Source organism: Sinohyriopsis cumingii, chromosome 7 (genome assembly GCF_028554795.1).
Source record: "Sinohyriopsis cumingii isolate HCF-2022 chromosome 7, ASM2855479v2, whole genome shotgun sequence".
In the NCBI taxonomy this organism is placed as follows: domain Eukaryota; kingdom Metazoa; phylum Mollusca; class Bivalvia; order Unionida; family Unionidae; genus Sinohyriopsis; species Sinohyriopsis cumingii.
The window spans coordinates 20684672-20710853 of record NC_142967.1 but is presented as its reverse complement, the minus strand read 5'-3'; the positions used below and the strand labels follow the sequence as shown (position 1 = coordinate 20710853).

Sequence of the window (26182 nt, the reverse complement as noted above, 5' to 3'; positions counted from 1 at the left end):
GAAAAAAGATATTTTCGCTGTTTAGTCAATGCATTGAAATGATCAAGCTATGGCAGGACAAATGACCTTTACCTTATGATGTATACACTGCAGTAGCTTTCAGTGCTGTTCATTGTCCAGCCTAAACATTGGAGTATTCTTGTTTAGACAATACATACTGCTATTAACCTTACATGCGTCTCTGTGAATTTATGTTTAAGACACAATAATTATTCCTTACCGTTAGTTTTTATGCACTATTACCTTTCTAAGCTATAATAAGAATTCTGTTCTTTCATCTGTGATGACTCATAGTCGTAAATTATGAAATAGAAAGAGGAGAAACCAACAATTTATTTACAACCAACCAGCAGTTATTTCTCTACAATATAAATGAAATTTCACGACACACACTTTAAGCGAATTAAATTCCAAGTAGTCATAAATGTCCCATCACAAATCCAAAAATATAGAACGTTATGAATGAATTTGAATAGTCTTGAATGCCCTGATATACCACAATGATGCAATCAGGGTGTTTTTTTTATAATAGTAACAAAGATCCAAAGGAATGTATTATTCAAAGTCAATGAGCACTTTAGAAATTCCATTTAATATTTTAAATGAATAATTGCTCTCTCAAATGAAATCACAAGTATAAATTCTTATCAACGGATTCCTAGGAACTTATATAAACATAAAAGAAATTATTTGTTTACCGAATCCCTATTTATTCACATTTTTTGGTGACCTACACCATCTTATAATATGAATCAATCCAAAGGAACATTCCAAACTAATTGTAAACGAGACAAACCTTGAACTCAGATGGTTGTAAACATCTTTTTTACATCTTACAATCATGCACAAAGTTTGCTATGTAAATATTCTGCATACTTCTTACGATCATGGAAAATGGTTAAGTTTAAAATATATATTCAGTATACATAAAACATCGATTGATATAATTCAGGCGCGAATTCCTTAAAGTACTTAACAAAACGAGATCGTATTTGAACATACATATATAATTTGAAGACTCTACTACAATTTTGACATTAATGTGTTCCATCAACCAGGAAGTGTCTGAGGAATGTAATGCAGAACTACTCCCTTTAGGACTAACCTCGCATCAGTACCGAACGAAATATTGTTGACTTCCTTCTCATAATACTGGTCTGTTTTTCGCTTCTTTGTCTTTGTCTACCAACACGAGTTAGGTATTCAAATCCTCCCACGTTTCGTATTACAAATACAAATAGGTTATTTGGTTAAGGAGGCAAACGTAGTAAATTGCATTTCCCAGGTACAAACAATGTAAAGCAATCTGCGCTGATCCGTTGTTGGAATTCAAACCAATTCATTTTCAGTCGCGAGCTTGGCACGCTATCCACTAAGCCACCGCATCTCTTGTTGAATATGCACTCGGATATATATTTATACAAAATAGTTTCCACACTCGAAGGCTATCTACCTTGTGTTGGGTATTCATATATAGCTACTTATACCAAATAATTTTCACTCGAAGGCTATCTACCGTGTGCAGCGTATGTATGCAGGAATACACATATCGACACGCATTCTTTTAAGGAAGTCGTACAGCTACTGAAAAAACATAATAAAACAATAACTGGATGGAAGATCAATTTCTTTTAAATGTTTCAATGAAGTCATATTACCTTAGTCTATTTTCATTCATGACAATTCTCAATTATCAATTTATGTTTCCGATTGTGGTCGCGTGTGCAACTGTGCATATGTTTGAATGTGTGTTGCTCCGTTTTTAACGGCGCTGTAATACAAATGTTTGGGTTCATCTATTCATTCTATTTACAACCAGAATAATTAAAATTACAATAAATTAGCATACAGTAACAAACATGCACAGTACCAAAACTTTTTACTTCATTTTCATTTCTGATCATCTGGAATACTCATACATATCCATCTTCTATCTGTTAAGAGCGTATGTTTAATTTTTTTTACCTGTTTAGAAATTCTGTCATTTGTACCTCAATCTATCACACTTCCATTACCTGCAAAGCACACAATTTATATGCAAAACATGCAGTTAAAATTTAAACCAATCATTTTCCAATTCTCATTTCCCCGGATGATTGGTACAAATGATTACCAGTAGTTGCCAAGAAGTAGACAAGTAGACAGACGTTCCAGTGAGACGGTATACATCGCATACCATGGGACTCTGGTCAATTTCGGTATTGCTTATTCTCCTGTCTCTGGATAAGGTACAAATAGCATGCTCCTGTAAACAATGGAAGGAATATACTGACGAACAGCTTTATAAGCTTATTTCAAAAGCCGTACACAATGCAGAGTTGACCTATAGACGCGTCATGACTTTGAATGAACACCTCTTCAACATTGGTGAGTAAAATAGGTATAATTTAGAATCATCAATGTTTAAATTATATAAAATTAAACATTTTATTTAACTTGATATGAGTTTGGACGAGTGCATCAGCAGTAAATTTATGTCAACTGGTAATTTTCTGACTCTATTAGATTATTTTATATTCTCTTTGTGCTTTAACAATATCAAAATAAAAAAATATTGTCTTTCTTGTGCTCGAAGAAAATGGGACCAGGCTGTTTCCGTCCTCAAATTATCGTTTTGTGGCATCAATTATTGTTTGCCTTTCTGTTCAAAGGTAATATACGGGACTCACCTGGTTGGCTTAAATATATTGTATTGCCATATTTGAGACAAATGGGGTTGAAATGAGCACTTTTATTTGAGTGTTGTTTCCAATTAAGTCCATAAATAGGTAAATAAAAGTAAGCGACCCTATATTATTTACATGCAAAAAAGTCACACCTTTGCAGGCTCGGAATAAAAGAAAAATTAAAGGTAACGAAAACAATGGTTTTGAGCTAAACAGGGACAGTCGAAATGGAGTGGAGAGAGAGAGAGAGAGAGAATTTCGCAGGCAGGATACAAATGTAATTTGTTGTATAAGAAGCTTGTCAAAACATTCTATTTCAATAACTCATTGTGATGAAGTTGATAACGTTGATTTGATTCAATAAGTTTCAAAATGGTTGATCGTGCACCAAGTAATATATCCAGTATTTGCACTGGTTTTACAGTTTTTTTTTCATAATAGTTAAAGCACAGAAATACAAAGAGACTGAAAACCATCTCAGAAACTGAAAACCATATTTTGAGGCGTCGACGTGTCGGGCCTGATTCGATGCTGAATTACTTACGCATGACATCTTCAAGCCATGTAGATTTCTTGTAGATTTTTTGTCGTCATTTCGATCTTCCAACCCTACTTGAACTCATTCAGCTGAGAAGAGTGAAGACAATTTAAGAATAGAAATAGTTCAACCTGTGTTTGACCCTTAAGTGTTCGTACTCAGGCTACAAGTCTGATTTCATGCAGTCTTCTTCCGAAGGTATATTATTAGTAAGAATCAGCTTTAATACACCGATTAGTATATGGATTAGGTTACTCATACTGAGGCAATTTGAAATCGTTTTTAATCTTACATGGATGATATGGCATTCGATACAGATGTTCATTCTGTAATTCCTTATCGCACATCCCCTATCGCTCACCTAGAATTTCTGTGTCGCACATCCAGCCTGGAACTACTTTTACAAGTAAAAATATTAAATAATAGTCCGCTTATAAAATAATGTGAATGCTGTTTTGCTAAACATTTTAAATATATTCGAAAATGCAAACAATTTTATGAAATGCAGTTATTATTTGATGAAAAATGGCTGCTTTTTGCGTTTGGGTATAATTGGAGAGTACCGTAGGCCTAAGGGCAGCATAGGTGCATTACACAGTACCCAAGCCGATAAATTAGAGGTTGCTGAGGTAGGCAATATCATCTTGGGAAGAACGTTTGACCATGAGTTCTCTTGAAGAAGCTGGTGTGCAAAGTGATATTTAATTCCCAAGATATATTCAAGAATCATCTAAAGTACCAAGTTTTCAAAAAATCAAATAAAATCTCAGAGTTTCAAAAATATGGCCTGCTGAATTGTCATTTCAGGTGTACATTAAATAGAGGGACTTGTACTTTGTTTGTTAAAATCACCGAAGAATCGAATTTGTTCAGTACATAAGAGGATAAATCTGACAATATTTAGCAGCATAAATGTAGAATTATCAGAGAGAGCAGCAGCTGTTTTGATTGTGACACAAATTAAAAGTATTACACCCGTTACGTACAGCGTTGGTTTGATTACTGGGGGACAAGGAAAGAAATGTATGTTTACATATTTAATTCATGCGACTGTTCAAGTAGAAAAAAAGAGAAGAAAAAATATCAATAATGCGATATTGTTTAGAATTTTCTTTCTAAATAATATTCAAATGAATATTAAAAGTCCAGTCCGCATGTTAGAAAGAGAACTTATCTTTGATTTCTTAATTCTGTTTAATTATTGCATTAAATTTAACTCGTCAGCAATTTCTTTTATGAATGGGAAGCATAAAAGTAAAGGAGTTCGAATGTACGTAAATTTAATGAACTTTCTGTCTAAAATTGAATGGATTTAATAACTGTTAGAATATTAAATTTGTCCTGAAATTTGGTTGGAAGTAGAGTGTATACCTAGCAAACGGAATGTAACAATACGGGCCACTTACCGGTCCAAAAATATATATTCCATCTGAGAAGCAAGGGAACAATTCACTTGCCTATGATTGCAAATTAAATCAGTCTATGCCCCATACAACAGTTTTAAAAAATTAAAGCTAAAGGGTAACTCCATTTCTAAAATACAGACAGACCAATGACGCGACTGCAATGTTTGTATAGGTTTAACTACGGTTAAATACATGTACATGATGCGTGTTGTATAAAACTTCAATTGCCTTATTAATTTGTTAAGAAGTATCCAATAATTATTTTTAAATAATGGTTGAATAAAAGGGGGTTATGTAAAACAACATAAGTGTTTTGTTTCAAAAAGGGGCAGCTCATTTGATATGGTGTTGGAACAGAATTTCCGCCTCATGGCCTCGAAATTCCTACGCGGTATTAAACTTATTCTTTCCACCCGCTCGGAACATAATACATATGTAGTTTTGTCTGTGTATCACAGTGAAAAAACATTTCAAGATTTTTTTCTCCAAACATCCGCATGTTGCTTCTGTACACATTACAGACTGAACCAGAGTAAACGAGACCAAACCAGTTTTAGGCATCATCATAGTAATTGATTTGACAGGTATTCAGTAAAGATTGATGGTATCAGCATAGGCATTAGTTTGACAGGTATCCATTAAAGATAGAGGGCATCAGCATAGTCATTGATTTGACAGGTATCCAGTAAATATCGAGGATATCAGCATAGTCATTGATTTGACATGTATCCAGTAAAGGTTCAGGACTTCAGCATAATCATTGATTTGACAGGTATCCAGCAAAAATTGAGGGTATCAGCATAGTAATTGATTTGACAGGTATCCAGTAAATATCGAGGATATCAGCATAGTAATTGATTTGACAGGTATCCAGTAAAGGTTAAGGACATCAGCATATTCCTTGGTTTGACGGATTTCCAGTAAAGATTCAGGACATCAGCACAGTAATTTGATTTGACAGGTATCCAGTATGTATTCGGGCACCAGCATAATCATTGGTTTGGCAGGTATTCAGTAAAGAGTGAGGGCATCAGCATAGGCATTGGTTTGACAGGCATCCAGTAATGATTCAGGCATCAGTATAGGTATTCAGTAAAGATTCAGGACATCATCATAATCTTTGGTTTGACAGGTATCCAGTAAAGATTGAGGGCATCAGTATATTCATTGGTTTGACAGGTATCCAGTAAAGATTGAGGGCATCAGCATATTCATTGGTTTGACAGGTATCCAGTAAAGGTTAAGGACATCAGCATATTCCTTGGTTTGACGGATTTCCAGTAAAGATTCAGGACATCAGCACAGTAATTTGATTTGACAGGTATCCAGTATATATTCGGGCACCAGCATAATCATTGGTTTGGCAGGTATTCAGTAAAGAGTGAGGGCATCAGCATAGGCATTGGTTTGACAGGTATCCAGTGATGATTCAGGCATCAGTATAGGTATTCAGTAAAGATTCAGAACATCATCATAATCTTTGGTTTGACAGGTATCCAGTAAAGATTGAGGGCATCAGTATATTCATTGGTTTGACAGGTATCCAGTAAAGATTTAAGCTCGATTTATTCATTGGTTTGACAGGTATCCAGTAAAGATTTAAGCATCGATTTATTCATTGGTTTGACAGGTATCCAGTAAAGATACAGGGCATCAGCATGGTCATTGGTTTGACACGTATCCAGTAAAGATTCAGACATCAGTATATTCATTGGTTTGACAGGTATCCAGTAAAGATACAGGGCATCACCATGGTCATTGGTTTGACGGGTATCTGGTAAAGATTTATGTATCAGCATATTCATTGAATTAGACAAGTCTCCAAATATTCCGCCTCAGCATAGTCATTGGTGTGACACATGTCCAGTAAAGATTCAGGGCATTAGAAAGCTATTAATGAATGTGACACAACTGTAAATGTGTTTGAGATATAGGAATGGGTGATAGTGGAAGGTCCAGACTGTCCGTGGCAACAATCTTGTAGAGGAAGATGAAAGAAAAAAATCCATCTGTTATAAAAGCTACGATGAAACAATAAAGACAAGTCGAGTTATTATATTTAATGTGGTGGAACTAACATTTTATCTTCAATGCATCTCTCTTATAAATAGGACTACCGCATTGCTACTAACGTTTTATATTCGGTGCATATTAAGTCCACCGCATTGAAATACATTTATAATGTCTACGTATCACTGGAGCAGAGGTGCATCGAAGGTGACATCTCATTTTGTCTTCCCTAAAGCGCCTTTCGACTCAGTCATACGGAAAAATGACCATCGTTTCACGAGCAAATGAAAACAACCAAGGTGAAGAATTTTAACTTATAGGCTTTGCAAAGCACATTTTGTAGCACTTGCTTTAGCAGTCCACAGTGTAAAAAACGATACGCATGCATTTTTTTACCATAACTAACGTACTGGATTTAATTGCAAACCATATGGCAGTTGAACTGATAATTCGCATATTTACACTCTGGACCCATCAGTGATTAAGGCCTTTCATGGCCTTCATATATCTCACAGACGATTTGTACGATATCACGAAGTATGAAGGAGCTATGTAAATATTTTGACATTGGGGCCAGATTCTTTTCATGGTAGATGTGTTCCAAGGATATCGCCTAACAATTAACGTCTTTTGAAACTTAATAAAGAATAAAAATATTTTCATACAGTTTTACTTGAATGCACATTTTTTTTATCTAATAGGAATAGATCAGCCACCGGCATCGCAAGGACCATGGACTTACCACCAACATTACGCAGCTTTCCAGAATCTGAAACGTGGTACCGCTGCCGATGTGGACGAAGGAATCATCATTGATTTTGCATCGACAGAACTGACCCGATGGTGGGTTTTATTGTTGTTGTAAACTGACCTGTTTTCCAAGTTGCTAAACGTCGTTATGTCTGGAAGCATCTTCGATACAGACACGATGGAATCTACCATGCCAATCGTTTATTGTAAACATTAGTTTTAAAGAACCAAATGTTTGGTATCTCGATATCAATCAATAACTTGGAAATGCAGTTCAGCAGATTAATTACTGTACTGGAGAATATTAAATTAGTGTTAATTACTGGTATTAACATTATGATTGTCCCATAATATTGCAAAAATAGAAATCAGTATTTCACGCATTTCATAAGAACAAAATGTAACGTTGTGAGGTTGCCCTTAATTTCACGCTGCTACTGCATACATGCAGGCAGGAATGATTACATCCCTTATATGTAGTACCCTCACAACCTGTCTACTTTGCCGAGATTCGTTCGCTTTGGGAAGTGGTTTGCTGATCTGTTTTCTTCGGCTTGAGATGTATTAATAAATATTTACGCAATGCCTGTCGTTGTGGTGAAGCTATAAATTAAGACACTTCCAAATATATTCATATACCTGGTGAATGTTTTAAAATGAGTCTTAGAAGACGAATTATATTTACCCCATCCAGATCTTAATGTCAAATGCATGTTGTATGCGCTTTCTAAATAATTGAAATTATTAACAGAACATTATGCATGGACGTTTCTTCAACAAATTTCATATTTGTGACAAAACTATTTTTGTGGTGGTTTATATCATGAATTAGGTGGAAAGGACATTTAAACATAGAAACATATATTGATTTGCCATACAGATTTGCAAACAACGACAAGCTGGGAACTATATATAGATATATAGAGGGAGATATTTTTAAAACTGGATATTTACATACTCTCGCCCTGCATTCTATTTTGTTGTATCGAGCAGACACAGTTCGATGCCCATTCAATGCATAAATGTTGATATCATGTACGTGTCCGTTCTATACCTAAATTTTACTCTAATTAATGTAAAACCACAGATAAAACAACCTGCCAAATATATATCAACCGCACATCTGCATGTTTTATCTTCATCATGTTTCCGTAGCGCCAACCGTTCATGCCTTAGCAAATATACGAGTACCCGCTAACACTGGGAACTATTTTAACTCTGCCACCTTAGGCCAGTCAACGCATGCTCTCTAGACACATTACGCCAATATAACTGCACCACATTTGCCCCCATGGTGACATAAACGGTATCTGCCAAGTCCCTTCTTATTTATTCCCTTGTCTAATTTACCGGTTTCCTACCGTAAATACTGCCACTGTAGTCCACCACCAATGTACACCACTAGATTTTAATACAGACTATCTTATGACCGGGACATTCATTCGATTTTGGCCCGAATTCACTACTAGTGAACCATGGCATCATGGAAACTCACTAACACTTCACTCCGTGACGTTTACTCCTAATAATTGGCTAATTATTTTAGGCTAGGAATATTTCCATTGCGCCGAATTCCAATAATCACACAAGTAATCACACAAATATAAGAATTCCTTAAAACGGGGAACTATAACCAAATGCGCATACTCCATATAATTTTAATTCGTAATCTACGGAGATTCCATCCTAGACCCATGAGTAACCGGCACCGATCGCCTTGCCTACACACACGAGCCCGTATTCACTCACGACGAAGCAATCATCACCAAAAGAATGATGCTACTCAATCGGTGTTAAATGCGCTCGTGTGTAGCATTCACACTCGCATGACAACCTAGTAATTAATTCTCATTTTTCTACACAGTCATTCCGGTTTCCTATGAAAGAAATCAAGGTATATAGAATTAATTATAGAGAATTATAAACACACACACACACACACACACACACACACACACACACACACACATATATATATATACATATATACACACACCTTTATAAATTTTCCAAAGCTTGTTGTCTTTAATTTTTTCTTGTTACCGTTTATGAGAACCCAAACACGTAACAAAGAAATTGGCTTGCTCGTCCTTGGATATATGAATTTTGTTTAAATATTTCAGAAATCTTTGTTTCTTGAAATTTGAATTCCCCATGTGTTTGAATTTTTAAAATCCCAAATATAATTTTACAATTTTGAAATCTTTAGTGAAATCGGCAAGCGTTTTCTACAATATCATGAAAAGTAGAGAATATGTTTTAGAATTTTACCCAGGAGTGGTAAAACATTTTAAAACTGAAAGTAGAGCTAATAAAAAGGTTGGAATTAGACATAAGACAGGTTTGGTTTCAGATAGAATAGATACAAGTTGAAAGAGAGATGGAAGTAAGACGAATAGAGTTGCAAAAAGAGAATGAGGAGAGAGAAAGCCAAATGCAGTTACGAAAAGAGCAAACGCATTTACAGTAAGAGAAGGATGAAAGGGAATTTTAAATTCGTTTAAAAGAATTAGAGCTGGCAAAGGAAAACACTGTCCTACTTTTAATGTTTTAAGAAATTTCAAGAGATAGTACCTCCTTTTCTGGAAAAAGAAGTAGACAGATATGGTAATACAGAATGGCTCCCTGCTGCTAGAGCTTTCATTGACCTTAGGACTGAAGTAAGTTGATTTCGCTGCGTAAACTTTGTTTGTGACTTTCTTCTGAGCGGCTTCTTATATTTGCTTATGAATAATAAGACCAGATAACAACAAATGATGCTGAGCCTTACGGCGTTCTCGCTTAGCAGTGTTAAGATGCTTTCTGACACCACTGATAATGTAGACGAAGACAGTCAATGCCTGATGAGCACAATGGTGTAGACCGATGACAGTCAATACATGATGAACAAAATAATGTGGACGAAGACAGCCAATGCTTGATGAACACACTGGGGTAGACGAAGACAGTCAATGCTTGATGAACACAATGAGGTAGACGAAATCAGCCAGTGCTTGATGAACACACTGAGGTAGACGAAGACAGCCAGTGCTTGATGAGCACACTGAGGTAGACGAAGACAGTCAATGCTTGATGAACACAGTGAGGTAGACGAAGACAGCCAGTGCTTGATGAACACATTGAAGTAGACGAAGACAGTAAATGCATGATGAACACAATAAGATAGACGAAGACAGTCAGTGTTTGATGAACACAGTGAGGTAGACGAAGACAGCCAGTGCTTTATGAACACACTGAGGTAGACGAAGACAGTCAATGCCTGATGAACATAATAAGATAGACTTAGACAGTCAATGCTTGATGAACACAATGAGGTAGACGAAGACAGCCAGTGCTTGATGAACACACTGAGGTAGACGAAGACAGTCAATGCCTGATGAACATAATAAGATAGACTTAGACAGTCAATGCTTGATGAACACAATGAGATAGACAAAGACAGATAGTGCTTGATGAACACAATGAGGTAGACGAAGACAGCCAGTGCTTGATGAACACACTGAGGTAGGCGAAGACAGCCAGTGCTTGATGAACACACCAATATAGACGAACACAGTCTATGTATGATGAACAAAACTGTTATGTATATCTAATTTGTATTTGATTTAATTTAGTTGTTTGTTTGTTAGTTTTAATTTTTTTATTCCAGTACATGCTATTGTAATGTAATTTGATTTTCTCGATTTGATATTTTTCAGAAATTCAGTTCAGTTTTTCGAAAACCTAATATTAGAACATTGTATCCCAAAGCTCACTAGTTCCTGAACTTATTTCATGACTGGAAGTAAACAACGTTTTTAAAAGGCTTTTTTTTTTTTTAAATTCATTCTTAGTGTGGGAGTTATGAGTGAAATCGAGGTTGTACTGGGAGTATGTGGCTTTAGACATGTAAATAGCCTCTACGTTGTTATTTCGAAATTCTGGTTTTACCGGAATTGCGCAGTAGCCAGATTTAATAGTGATGTTTTATGATAATAACTTATTTGGGCTTTAAAACACTTAGACATTAAGGTGTTGTTTTCCATTGTGACCAGTTTGAGCTGAAATTTTATTTTATGGAATTATTAATTCTTTTTCCTGTGAATATTTAAGTGCTCATACAGAATTCTCGGACAAACATATTTATTGAAATTTTGTTCGGAATTCAAAACTGGAATATTTTTTTCTGTGTTTCAACAATGTTGACACTTCAGTACTATACTGACTACGGCATTCCTCACGGCATTCCATTTTGGATTTTCGTCGGGACTCAAACTCAAATTCATTAGAACATTTTATTACTAAGAATTTTTATTTTTAATTCATGGATTTTTTTTTCTTGGATCTTTTTCTTCTTAGATTCTTAAAACCGTAAATTCTTTTTCTTATTTTTTATCTTGTTTAAATAGGGAAATAAGTTATTTGTCAAATTTTACAAAGCTTGTTGTCTTCACTTTTTTCTTGTTTGCCTAAACACGTAACACAGTAACGAAGTTGACGACAACCAGTGAATGATGAACGTAGATAGTCAAAAAGCACATTTATTATTAAAAGCAGCACAAAATTCAGGAGCAGCTTCCTCAAGCCTGTCAAGCGTTGGGGCCTTGGTTTCAATAATATAATCTAAAATGAAATTCATCTTCAACAACGATACAGTTTTCAAATAGAGATTATTTAGGAGCAATACCTATTATCTTTGGAAATTCTTTCTTATCTACTCACCGCCATTGCCATTTCGTGCTGATTCATTCTTAGCCCACTTTGGAATTCTTAATTGAAACATTGTTTTGGATGATGAAATATTATTTTAAGAAATCTTCTCATTTGTTTCCTTATCTGATTGGTCTCGTAAATATAAGAAAGATTTAAAAGGTACATGATTTCGCCTGCCGTTTTCATTATTTATTTACTTATCTATTTATATATTAAATGACGATTTGGTTGATTTGGCCAGAATCAAAAGCACTAAGTCGAAATGTACCAGTAACTGCCTTTTAATTGATGAGCTCTTTCAAAATTATTAAACAACATTTTCTTTCATTCTTCCTATAGCCAAACATAGAAGTGAGTGACCATAGAGAAAAGGACACTTCTCTATCTCTATGCGATATAGGGTAATCAGTCGTTATTATGTCTTCCTTCGTAGATGTGGAGCAATTGAGTTTTGTATGCGCAGCACCAAATATATAGTTCTTGCTTTTTTATAAAAAAATTGAACTTGAAATATTGGCCTTTGTTTACAGTAGAACAAAGTTATTTATAGTGTTAACTAATCATCATGGTTATTGGGTTCTCGGTTCAATGTAGACTAAACTTCCATCTGTTCACAGAAAGTCAATGCAGCTTTCAAAATCCATCATCCACTTAAAGAGGTACTGGAAACAACCCTTATGATTATTGGATTATCGTATATTCCCAGAAATTCAAAGCATCTTAAAAAGATCCATCTATCACTAAAGGAAATGCTAGAACCATTCGTTATGGTTATAAAATAACACAACCAAAATATCACATGGTTGAAAAGCTACATTATTGTCAACGTTTGTGAAACTTCAGGTGATAGAAAAGCGTGTGGTGGTGGTGGAGTCGGAGTGGGAAAAAGAGAGGTGGTGGTGGTGGAGTCGGAGTGTGGAAAAGAGTATAATGGTGGTGGAGTTGGATTGGGGAAAAGGGTGTGGTGGTGGTGGAGTCGGAGTATAAAAATCCTTTATGAATACATTAAAAGAGATTATTTATGGTTGGAATCACAAAAGTTTGATTGGGACAAAGTGACAATAGAATTTGATGTGTTTTGCTGATGATTTTCTTTGATTTGTGAAGTATTAAAGGAACCTGCACACAATACTTTTCGGTATTTCTAAATTCTCATGGGTTATTAACCACGTCTCTTTCTAGATACATCGAGAACACATCATAAATAACTCGAACTCTTTGTCGATACATTGAGAACACCAGCATAAACAACTCGAACTCTTAAAAGAACTCATGTATGTGAACGATGTTAGCAACATTTTCACATATGTCCAATACATAGACTTCACATATCATTGTAGTGGATCTTACCATCAGGTGCTCTGAAAATGTATAATAAAGTAATATAGCTTTGACTGCCTTCTAGAAAGAAAAAATTCGGGATCGAGGAGACATTACAAATATTTTGTACGTGCATTTACATGGTATTGTTATTTGGATTTAAGTTTCAACGCGCCCATCGACAAGATCCAGGCCTGTCCAAGAATTGTTGAAATCTGGGATAAGTTGATAAGTTCAGTATGCCAACCTAGGATCGTCAGATGCTTTCCAGGAGAACGATACAGGAGGTTGACGGGTGAATGCAATAATCTAAAGTATCCATTGTGGGGAATGTCGAACAGAGAGGAGAGGAGATTTGTACCACCAGCATACCTGGACGGTAACACCTTTTAAATATTTTTCAAAAATTGACGCATCGTACTATAACTGTTGCGTAAAGTACTAAATATTCAGCTTGGAAATTATTGCTAATGAATGAAACAGATATGACAAAAGAAAATCGTACAGGTGTGAACTTATTAGATTGTCACCGTGTGTGGCCATTAGGTTATTAGAGTGATATTATTGTTGTATTTGCGGGTTTAAGAACCTTTCAGCTGACAATGACTGTTGTCTTTTTACATAGGGGAAGCACGGGATTCAAGCCAGACTCATGAAGGTGGTTTGTGGCACTCGGTAGTGAAACCCTATTATTAATATTATTATTATTATTATTATTATCATTATTATTATTATTATTATTATTATTATTATTTTATATTGCTTTGTTGGTATATTCTCCTGAAATCAGACCGTTTTCCATTATATTAGACCTTACGATCATTCTGCATTTATATTACTATTCAGAGCATCTTTCTATAACAGACATGATTTAAGGGCTGATCAAAAGATTTGTGAGGCCATTTCAAATTTTACTAGCCATTACTTCCAGTGGTCCCACTAAAATTGGCACGATCACTGATTTGTCTTGGTCTTTGTTTCTGATTCCCTAGTGCCGTATGTCTGAAGTCTTATGCTGCAGCATGTTGTGGGTCTGGCTGTTGCAATAAAAAAAGGATTGTAGTTGCGTTGTTCTTAATTATTTAATTATTTGCTCACTCATGCCCATATTTTATAGAAGACTTCTGGATAGTCGTACCGATTTTGATACTCACATTCACGCTCAGTAATACGATGTGTCACGTGTCACCTTCACTCTGTGGATTTGTGACTAGTTTTGATGGGTTTACATTTGCGTTATTAACATGGAGTGTCTAGACCTGCACTTTTTAGAGCAATTTGTCCGTTTCTTTAATTCCTTTCTTTCTTTCTTTAGTTGTTGCATGTTTCCATGTCCAGTTATCCTTAATAGAAATATGTTCCCATTATAAACTGCTTATGAAGTGTCATTTTCTTTTATTCTATTCTTTACTGTGCATTTTGCATGCTCGCACCCACTGTTTTATTTGTTGTTTGACAAGGTCTTGGAACTGAAAAAAGGCTGAAAATTCTGCTTAATTCCCTGACATACATTTCCTCTTTCGGAGATTCAAACGGGAAGGTAAAGCCAGCGTACATCAGCCATATTTTGACATCGACCATGGATATAAATCAAAGCTTCCTATTCTCTATGTTTCGATATTTCAGCTCCATGTTGTTGCTATCCACATTACCGTCTCTGTATCTCGTTCTGAAATCAGTTTCGGTATTGATTGCTGGTGTTTTCGAAGTTTCAATAATACCCATACTCTTGTCTTGTACCATGCTGCCTTAGTCAAGAACCACATAGTATTTGTAATCTGTCTCTTCCTTAAGGTGACAGGGGATAGTTTCTTAAGCTGGCCCAAGGCAAATGTCTTAAAGGCTATGGTATGACGATTTTTTGCTATTATTATAATAATGAAAGATATGGACATATTTGTGAATTTGGTCTTTCTGGCTTGTATTGTTACTGAAATTGATGTGGGGCATGCACACCTCATGAAGGCACTGCACAGGATATAGTCGGCTAGGGTGCAGAGGTAGCCACTTATAGCAGTTGACACGTTGGTTCAAGGCAAGTAGAATATCTCATAAACTGCCTGGATGAAAACTGTTGTGAATTGCAACAAGCTATTAAGTACACAATGGTTTTAATAATTATCAGCAAGGGAAAGAGCGTGTGTTTGCACTGTGAGGATCATGTGTTGTAAAAAATGGCCTGCGGACATGAAAAATGCATGTATTGATTTGGGGGGTGGGGTGCTTAAACCTTTAATTCTATGAATTTCCACTGAATTGTCAGGTCAGGTGAATGATATTCTTTTGTTTTGCTATATTATACCTATCCAAAAATATGGATCTTTTTGATCTAACTAATGTAATTTATTTTTAATGAATTTTTATATTAGGCAGGTGTATACAACATTAAAAGTGTGCATAAAACTGTCCCTTGCGCACTAATGTTTGTAATGCGATCATATCTTAAACCGCTATTTGGATGTCCTCTGTATTTGTCCATTATGCCTCGCTGGATACTTATAGTCAAGCTCTTCTTGAATCTCTATTCTTTGAGCAAGCGTCCTTATCTATAGTATGGAGTCGTTTTACCACACTATATTTAGAGCTTCATCTCGTCCACGAACATCAGGTCATTAATCAGAAAACTAGCAGAGGTCTACGTTAGCTGGTATTCTGACTCGTGTCGTCCTAACTCTCGTACTAGAGTAACAGTGATGAAACGTAGGCTGAGAATTTATTGAAATTCCAGTAACTCGCCTTGAAAATAGTAAGTATATCCACTGGAGTATATTATGTCAGACTTTCTATAACTCCGTCAATCACCGGGTTTTAATGCGCCAGAGTGTAGGTTTCATTTCCAGAGCTCCTACTTATTCATTAGCAGCTTACCCTTTCTATCTCCCATTTTTCAGAGGTTCATTTACAGCTTTCCTGTTCCGCATGGACTAGTCCTTTAATGTCTAGGTTATCTCAGCATGTTATCGTATCGTACCAGAAGAAGCTTCCATGTCCACAACTGCATATATTGTTTGTCATTCAACATCAGGGCAGAGCAATAGTTTGCATTTCAACTTTTAACACTTTCTACTTTTTTACAATGCTGGAGTCAAACTATTGCCTGTATCATGGTTGTTTGTAGATTTATTCGATTATAATCTACCAACCTAGTTTGGGGATTTTCCAATTGAAATATTTCGTTTTCTTGGATATTATGCTATTTTAATTCAGTTTCACTATTTGACAGAATGTATTTTATATCTGAATTTTGACGGTTTGCCCCAAACGTTGTTTCAAAATATTTTTGGTTTTCAACTCCTTTGGCATGGAATTGCATTCTCTTCTCCTCCCCTTATTCTTTACAAGTACCTCCGTCGCCGCCACCACTACTACTGTAATGTTTTTTTTATTAAAGGTGTATCCATACCCCGCCAATTAAGTGTGGATGGACATCCTCTTCCCAGTGCCCGAATGGTCAGCAATATTGTGCATAGACAAGATCCGTGCTGCCCTCTAATTGAAAGGGACCTCAGTTTATACGTCATGCAATGGGGTCAAATGGTTGATCATGATATCGTGGATACCGCCGGATTAAAAGGTATGTTGTCTTACCCGATTATAAAACTTTACCAATTGCATTGGAGGGTAGACTAAGACCTGCCGCATGCATGTATAGATCAGTACGTTTATGATAACAACATAAGGTAAATAGGATAACCATATAAAGTAAATAGGAAATAGGATAACCACATATGGCAAATAGAATAACCACATAAAGTAAATAGGATAACCACATATGGTAAATAGGATAACCACATATGGTAAATAGGATGGCCATAAAAGGTAAATAGGATAACCACATAAAGTAAATAGGATAACCACATAAAGTAAATAGGATAACCACATAAGGTAAAAAGGATAACCAATAATGTAAATAGGATAACCACATATGGTAAATAGGACAACCACATATGGTAAATAGGATAACCACATACGGTCACAGTCCGACTCACTAGATGAGCACGTTTAGTGTAACAACATAAGCTTAATCAATATTCTTATTTATACGTGTCTTACTGAATGATGTCATTGTAGGTATATTCCTATTTACACACATGTTTCAAGTTCCGTATTATAAATCTGCCATTTGCACACAGAATTAGAAATATATAGTATATCAAACGATGCAGTCATAAACTGCCACTGTTTTCACGGTACCTAATATAGATTTAGAGATATCTTGATTAATATATTGTGCCAGTGTTTTTATATAATGAATGGGTTTTGTAGCATCATGAATAGTGCTGACAGTATAACAAATGGGGTTGACAGAATAATGAATAGGATTGACAGTCTAATTACTAGAGTTGACAGTATAATTACTAGGGTTGACAGTATAATGAATGGGGTTGTCAGTATAATGAATGAGTTTGACAGTATAGTGAAAGGGGTTGACAGTATAATGAATGGGGTTGACAGTGACAAGATCAACATAACTTTTTACTTTATACCCAGTTGCTTTCCAATCATACAAGTAAATGAAAAGCGTATATTATCGGTACAAGGAGCCATTTTATGACACATAAATGAATAGTGTATTTTATCGTTATAACAAAAAACCAGTATATGAAAATAAAATGTATATTGTATTTTACAGCTAAAGCTAGCCGGTATTAAACTGTTACATATATCTATATTTTTTTGTAACTCTTGGTAGTTGATTGTATTTAATATTTTTGTTATTTTATTCATGGTTGTAAATCGAACAGAATATCCTTAGTTAGCTTTTGCCTACGCGACCGGAGTTTTAAAAAGCATAAAATTACATACAAGCTTAGTACTAAGAATGAATGACGTCTTTGGCTTAGTTTTCATTGGCTGATGGGGTTTAGGCGATTATAGAAGAATTCAGTAACTTCCGATTGGCTGGGCTAAGTGAACTGAATAGGCAAGACAAGATGAGTAGTAAGATTCTTCACGTGGGGTATATTGTGAAACAGTCGCAAAAGAAGATGCATATAAGGAAAGAACAGAAATCTGATGCATTCCGATTTTGGATTCATCCTCATTTCTTGTGTTCCTGTTATAAGTCTGCAGATGTGTTTAATTATATATTATTTGAGAGGAAAACATTTTGTTTGGACTGTTCGGTGGAAATAGAAAATGCTCATTATTTGGATTGCAATAATATTATGAAACTGTCGACAACTATTATTCTGTTAGATTATTATCAATGAGTCGTAACAAGAACACAGAAGTTGTATAGTATTTTTGTCGTTGTAACCAGCCAGTATATGACACATCAATATATAGTTGTTTTTTTTTAAAGCTACAACTTGCCAGTGGATGGCAAAAACTGAACTAAAATTACACAATGTAAAATTGAGTTTGGATATATATATGACTAAATCCATTGTTAGGTGTCAAATAGTTTATGCTGTAATTTCTTTCTTACTTTATTGCTGTGTAAATGAATATGTATACTTGTTCTGGATAGTACACTAAGTGATATAATGCTATTTGTACGATCGTTGTATAATTACAACTCTGCCTTACACATGCAGGCACCTTTTTTCTTTGGAACTGCAGGGCATTATAAACTACGCGGACCTTGTAAGCTACCTTTATTGGGGAGTGTAGTGTTTTGAGAAAAAGTACGAATATCCTGTTGTACAATGATTTATTCTGATAATAGGAACGTGGTCATCTTAATACGGAAGTTAAGAGTTTGGAGTAAGACGGATAAATTATAACAACATTATTTGATGACAGAAGGAGAGCAACATGACAACGAGTAATTGTCTGCCTATCTGAAGGTGATTAAAATCAATTAAATACATGAATTAAATACATCCATGCGGTAAATATGTGATCCGACAAGAATTAAAAGACTGAACATTATGATACCTGTCAAATTTTTACTGAAATATATCGAAGTTCAACGTGTGATATGTTTCTATTGTGTATGTTGCAGAAACGACATATGTTCTTACTTTCAGTGGAAATAGGGAAACATATATGAAAAAATTGCAAGCTCTATAATATAGAAAAATAAATTCTTTGATATAATTTAAATAATGTCGAAATTTATTTTTCTTGAATGAAATGCCCATTTTCAGAAATACCATAAGTAGGTATCCATTTACTTATTTCGAACATTTGACTAAATCAGGTCCATGTCTCAGATTTCGAGAATGTAAAAAAAAAATTCACTTTACCTTATGAAATACAGATCTTAACATTTTATATATGATGCCTTCATAAAAAACAAATCATATTAATGCAGTGTCTTCTTTTACGTGAAAACCTGCTTTAAGCCGTTTCCTGTCTTTTGAGGATGTAATGCTTTACATTTGGAAAATATAGATGACAAAATATTGTACCAATATCTACAGACGAAACGATTAATTTTTTTTTGGTACTAATGACTAGATAAAACAATTGCCAATTTTAGTAATAATGACTATATGTGTCATTCTGTGGGTTTTATTTCATCTCGGATTTCAGGGGTAAGCGACTCCAGCATCATGTGTTGCAATATCTCAGAGAAACTGTTGGAAAAAAGGTGTGTATGCTTACCTCATTTAATGCATTCATTGTCATATATCGTAGTAATACTTAATGCATTAATGATATATCGTAGTAGTACTTAATGTATCAATCATGTATCGTAGTAAGACTTAATGTATTAGTCATATATGGTAATAATACTTAATGTATCAATCATATACCGTAGTAATACTTTAATCATATATCGTAGTAATACATTATTATACAGTTATCAAATTGGTCATGAAGTATGCGATTACTTAAAATTGTTTGAAAACTGTTCATTATTTTCTGTCTATTGTCCAGTTTTTTCTTCAGTATCAGAGTGTCAAGATTTATTGCAGTCAGATACTCAATGATAATAGTGTCTGAAAGATTGTCTAAAAACGTTACCAACATGGCTAGTTGTTATGTTGTTGTTATAGGGTTTAACGCCATTTTTCAGCACAAGATAGGCTATACATGGCGGCCAGTATTAATGCCAAAATGGCTAGAAATGATACTTCGAATAATTGTCCGTAAACAGGTAAATACAACTGGGTAGCCAGCAGCCAGGATGAAACAAAAGTTGTCGTTTATTATGATGTCACTTTGTGATGAATTCTAATCTTATTTAAATTCAAACGACTCAGTTTCTATCCGGTTTTTTGGAAATACTTGTGTAGAAAGTGGAATGCGTACATTATACAATATGATGATTATTTATTTACAATACGCGATAAAAAAAATGCTACGTACCCGTAGGTTTTGTGACATTTGTCGACGTCTGTTTGAATATATTTATCTACGAACCCATGTATTCATTTTTTGTTGAATACGTCTTGTTAGGTTTTCTTTCATTTTGCAGACCCGAGTGTTTTCCGATTCATATTCCGCCAGGTGACCTGCGTTTCGAAAGTAACTGCATGAACTTTGTACGGAATCTACCTTCTAAAGATGATTTCTGCCGATTCGGTAAAACATAGTACATTAGTTACAAGAAACGTAGTGGCCACTATAATATTTTATTTTATTGCACATGCAAAGTGAACATATACATAATCGTTTTCTTTATTCTTCAGCGTATAATATAGCGTAATTTTTATTATATTGATTTTATACAAGAATATTATGTGGCTGTTTTAAGTTCTTAAAATCAAAGTGTGCTTCTGTATTAGACGTTTTCACTCACCTTCATGAAGGCATACCGTAACAGGCACGTAACATATGACGTAACAGAATCACGTGCTCGACAATATAGGACTGGCTTTCAAGAACACCACTTCACCTAAAATCCCTTCAATAGCAGCATCTTCAGAAACCCCACAGAAGAATAACCTACTGAAACCCAAAGAAAAGTTATCGAAACAAGAAAGGATCCACAACAGTTAAACACCTGGACCTTCCAAAGAGCACCGACTCACAGATATCTTAGATAGTTGAAATAGAACAATTCTACCCCTACTTAGGCAGATCCAAGAGAAATAACCCTGTACCGATAATCACTCATGAACTAGCCGTGTACAAAGGGAAAGGATAAACTTCCCAAAATGGTCAATCCAAAGCCAGATCGACTAAAACAGATGACAAGTCCAACCAAGGGGAAAAGTCCAAGGCAACCAAGCGGAACAAGGAAAAGGTATGAAAATTCGATACCAGCAAACCAATGAAATGACGGCTACTGATAGCTCCAATAGAAGCAACCCCCCACAAAAAAAAGAAAAGACAGAGGGATCAAGCAAACTAAAATGTCACAATACCAAATACCACATAAAAGAGCATACCGCACACATCAGCAGTGACAACATTCAGGTATTCAACAAAAGCACTACGAGCATTGCAACAAACCTATCCAAAGCGCAAGGAGGCGAATTGAGAATAATTAGACCAAGACGTCATTATATCATAGTCAAATGCAGCATGCTCCAACAAGCCGCTAAGTACATGGAGCTAGATCGCATTGGTCACATCATTAAAGTAGCTGTGTCAAGACACATATATCTCAACACCAGCTCATGCAATTCAGGCAGCAAATACTTAGGAATCTCGACAGGAACAAGAAGGATATCAATTCAGGCAGCAAATACTTAGGAATCTCGACAGGAACAAGAGGGATATCAATTCAGGCAGCAAATACTTAGGAATCTCGACAGGAACAAGAAGGATATCAATTCAGGCAGCAAGTACTTAGGAATCTCAACAGGAACAAGAAGGATATCAATTCAGGCAGCAAATACTTAGGAATCTCGACAGGAACAAGAAGGATATCAATTCAGGCAGCAAATACTTAGGAATCTCGACAGGAACAAGAAGGATATCAATTCAGGCAGCAAATACTTAGGAATCTCGACAGGAACAAGAAGGATATCAATTCAGGCAGCAAATACTTAGGAATCTCGACAGGAACAAGAAGGATATCAATTCAGGCAGCAAATACTTAGGAATCTCGACAGGAACAAGAATAATATCAATTCAGGAAATAAGCAGACGAAAGACCTGAATATTCCCTCAAAATATTCCATCCACAAAAATGTCTTCAAAATACATAGAAGACACAACCAAAAAGGAAACACTGAAATAAGGGAAGAGTTGCTGAAAAGGGAAGCCAATATAATAGAATAGCCATGAAAAAAGAATCAAACTAAATAAAGGAATTATCAATGTGACTGCCGAGGACTGTTAAAGAATAGCCCTGAATTAATAATGAAACTAAAGAAGCTATCAATGTGACTGCCGATGACTGTTGAAAAATAGCCCTGAATTAATAATGAAACTAAATAAAATATCAATGGAACTGCCGAGGACTACTTCAGAATAGTCCTGAATTAATAATCAAACTAAATAAAGAAAACATCAGTGGTACTGTCTAGGACTATTGAAGAATAGCCCTGAATTAATAATCAAACTAAATAAAGAAAACATCAGTGGTACTGTCTAGGACTATTGAAGAATAGCCCTGAATTAATAATCAAACTAAATAAAGAAAACATCAGTGGTACTGTCTAGGACTATTGAAGAATAGCCCTGAATTAATAACCAAACTAAATAAATAAAATATCAGTGGTACTGTCTAGGACTATTGAAGAATAGCCCTGAATTAATAATCAAACTAAATAAAGAAAATATCAGTGGTACTGTCTAGGACTATTGAAGAATAGCCCTGAATTAATAATCAAACTAAATAAAGAAAATATCAGTGGTACTGTCTAGGACTATTGAAGAATAGCCCTGAATTAATAATCAAACTAAATAAATAAAATATCAGTGGTACTGTCTAGGACTATTGAAGAATAGCCCTGAATTAATAATCAAACTAAATAAATAAAATATCAGTGGTACTGTCTAGGACTATTGAAGAATAGCCCTGAATTAATAATCAACTAAAGAAACTATCACTGAAACTGGCGAGAACTATTGCAGCAAAACCCTGAATTAATAATCAAACGAAACAAAATAAACTATCAAACCAGACATAGTCTGCTTGCAAGAATCACATATAAAGGTGCGTGCTACCAGACATATCCAGAAAATCCCAGGATTACTACTGGCAATTTTCACAATAGAGACAATGGTATGAAGGGAAGGGGACTAGCCATTTACGTCGGCGATTCATTGCCAATTACACAATAAAACAAATTAGTAACAACACACTGAAAACACTTGAGTACCATTCTGTAAGTATCCACACGGGACATTTTTTGCTCGAGGTTTTCAATATTTATGACCGGAGAGGAAATCACCCAGTCCCTACACAAATGTATGCCCAAATGTCTAGCAGTAGTGGCAACGAGTACATAATTTGTTGAGATTTTAACACCCACAGTAAAAGATGGGGGTGAGTTCGCCAAAACAATAAAAGGAAAATTAATTGAGGAATGGGTATACAGCTCTAACCTAGTGATACTCAACGACGGATCACATTCCAGAATAGACCCAGAAACTGGCTCACTGTGAGCCATATATATAACCATTAGTACCCCAAGTCTAGCTACTATAATAAACTGGGATGTAGACCAGAATATTACGTTGGGAAGTGGATTAGAATAGTACATTAGGAAGGAGACCAGAATAGTACACTGGGATGGGAAAGCTTAGGTGCGCTATTAAGTCAGATTGTAAGGTAATAAATTCCAATGCGGCAAATGACCAATTAACCTACACTGTATCACCTGTGTGAAATCCCATGTGGCAACTGACCAAGTGTATCAAAGGATCTATAAATACTGCACTGTCCTAACTACCGGCAAAAGAACATCGTTGTGGTAATTGACACTTTCGTGTCTACAATCATGAAATTGAATTGGTTGAAATCCCCACATCAAGGAGTTATATCTAAGTAGAGCTAGCATATATCTACTTCTCAGTCTTCATTCAAAATTCTTTTCAGTTTCATTTCTGTTATTTTGTAAAATTTCTTTAATGTATTTTTTGGCGCATTCACTCTTGATACTTTTCTAAAGTACCATTGTTATTCTTGTAAAATTGACATTTTAGGTCATAGAAATCAGGTGAACCAAGCGACTTCCTTCCTCGATGCATCTTTTCTCTATGGCCAAACACCAGCGGACAGCAAGACCATTCGTGCTTTTGAAAGAGGTTGGTACATTTTGGATGGTGACTACAACGAGAACAAGAAGAACCACAATAATAAATAATAATAATAATTAGTTTTTTGTAGTAGTAGTAATAGTAGTGGTGGTGGTAGTAGTGGCGATGGTAGCAGCAATATTGGAAGAAGGAGGAGGAGCTGTAATAATTGTACTAAGTGTTAAAATGTAAATTAGAAAAATATACTGGAGGGATAATTTTCCTGGTCTGACTAGAATTAAAACGTATTGTATCTGCAAAAGAATGGAAGATACACTACTATTTTGCCGCACTGCTTTGTTTTTTGGCATCTTTAATATCATTGCCGTTTTTGTAGCGATACTATAATTGTTTAATGGTCAATATGTACCAGAGGAAAAATTCTTTTGATCGAAGAAGTTTGTTTATTTTCATTATGCTAAATTAAAACACCATTATGAACTGAAAACAGGTCGAGAAAACTATCCAATACAAAACTTGCTACGCTGAGATGTCGTTATATCCGTGCAAATGTTTCAGTGAAACTAATCTACTCAAAATGTGTTTTTCTTTTTAGACTCACTACGTATTCTGGCCATATATTTTTTTATGCTCCAAGTGATTTTGCATTAGTCATGCTTCTTTGTCTAATGAAGTAATGCAATATTTTAGGCATGTTACGAATATCGCCGTCTGGTCTTTTTCCCCCGCCTGGATCCACGGACACTCGAAGTTGTCAACTCGATTCGCCGAAGCATTACTGCATGAAATCGGGTCAGTGGCACCGGTAGTATGTTTTTTATGTATGTACTGCATGAAACCAGGTCAGTGGAACCGGAAATGTTTTGTGATGTATATACTGTATAAAATCAGGTCCTTGGGACCGGAAGTACGTTTTGTGATGTATATACTGCATGAAATCAGGTTAGTGAGACTGAAAGTACATTTTGGGATATATATATATATATATATTTTATCCACGCACATAAACATATACATACATGTTCAAATTCTACCGTCATGTCATTTTATCCATACATAATCTTAGTATCAGTTAAATCTGTTAGTTTTAGGTCATTTCTATAGTAGAAGTGGTACAAAGCTATAGGCACGTGCAACTTTACGCCACGTATGAAATCTCATTTAAAGTGTGTAGTTTTAAGAAAATTATATATGTTAATATTTGCTTGCTTGATAATGTTTTCATGTCACATAATTTGGGACCGTAAGTACATTATTTCTTACTGTTTTTATTTGGTTCTGAAGAGCACGAGGTTGCTTGTATCCGTAAATGTTTTATTGAAATGATTAGCGAGGAATATATAAATAACAGAACGCAGAGATCATTACGGCTCTCGTTCTGCTAGGTTCCTTTCTGCATCTGTTTGACACCAATTTATATACCATCTTGTGTTATGTTTATTAATTATCTTTACTAACATTTCATCTGCTCTTGGTGTAATTTTGAATCATTGTTTAATGGAGTAAGTTGTACACTTCTCCCAAATAAAGCGTATCGTGTCTTCCTATATATTTGTTGTAAAAGAAGAGAAAGAAAACTGACGTGTCATCGAAATAAAACAGAACGTTTGAATGCATATAATAAAATATTGCGGGGAAATGTCTGATGGACTTTAATACAATTACTTACCTTTATTGAAATGAAAATAATGTTTGTTAATCAAGCAAAGACCAATACGATAGGTTACAGGCCCATCACGATTGTATTC

At 35.1% G+C, this 26182-nt stretch overlaps 1 protein-coding gene across 1 annotated transcript in view; it reads left to right on the top strand.

Moving 5' to 3' along the window:
- The first annotated feature begins 2132 nt into the window (after positions 1 to 2132).
- The window catches only part of LOC149794839 (peroxidase-like), a 33502-nt gene continuing 9452 nt past the window's right edge, over positions 2133 to 26182 (top strand). Inside the window, exons 1-8 of the mRNA XM_089964494.1 lie at positions 2133 to 2367; positions 7322 to 7463; positions 13547 to 13761; positions 16774 to 16956; positions 19866 to 19923; positions 20755 to 20861; positions 24381 to 24482; positions 25125 to 25226. Coding sequence (XP_089820620.1) covers positions 2178 to 2367; positions 7322 to 7463; positions 13547 to 13761; positions 16774 to 16956; positions 19866 to 19923; positions 20755 to 20861; positions 24381 to 24482; positions 25125 to 25226 — 1099 coding nt within the window. The 5' untranslated portion in view covers positions 2133 to 2177. The remainder of the gene's footprint in view (positions 2368 to 7321; positions 7464 to 13546; positions 13762 to 16773; positions 16957 to 19865; positions 19924 to 20754; positions 20862 to 24380; positions 24483 to 25124; positions 25227 to 26182) is intronic.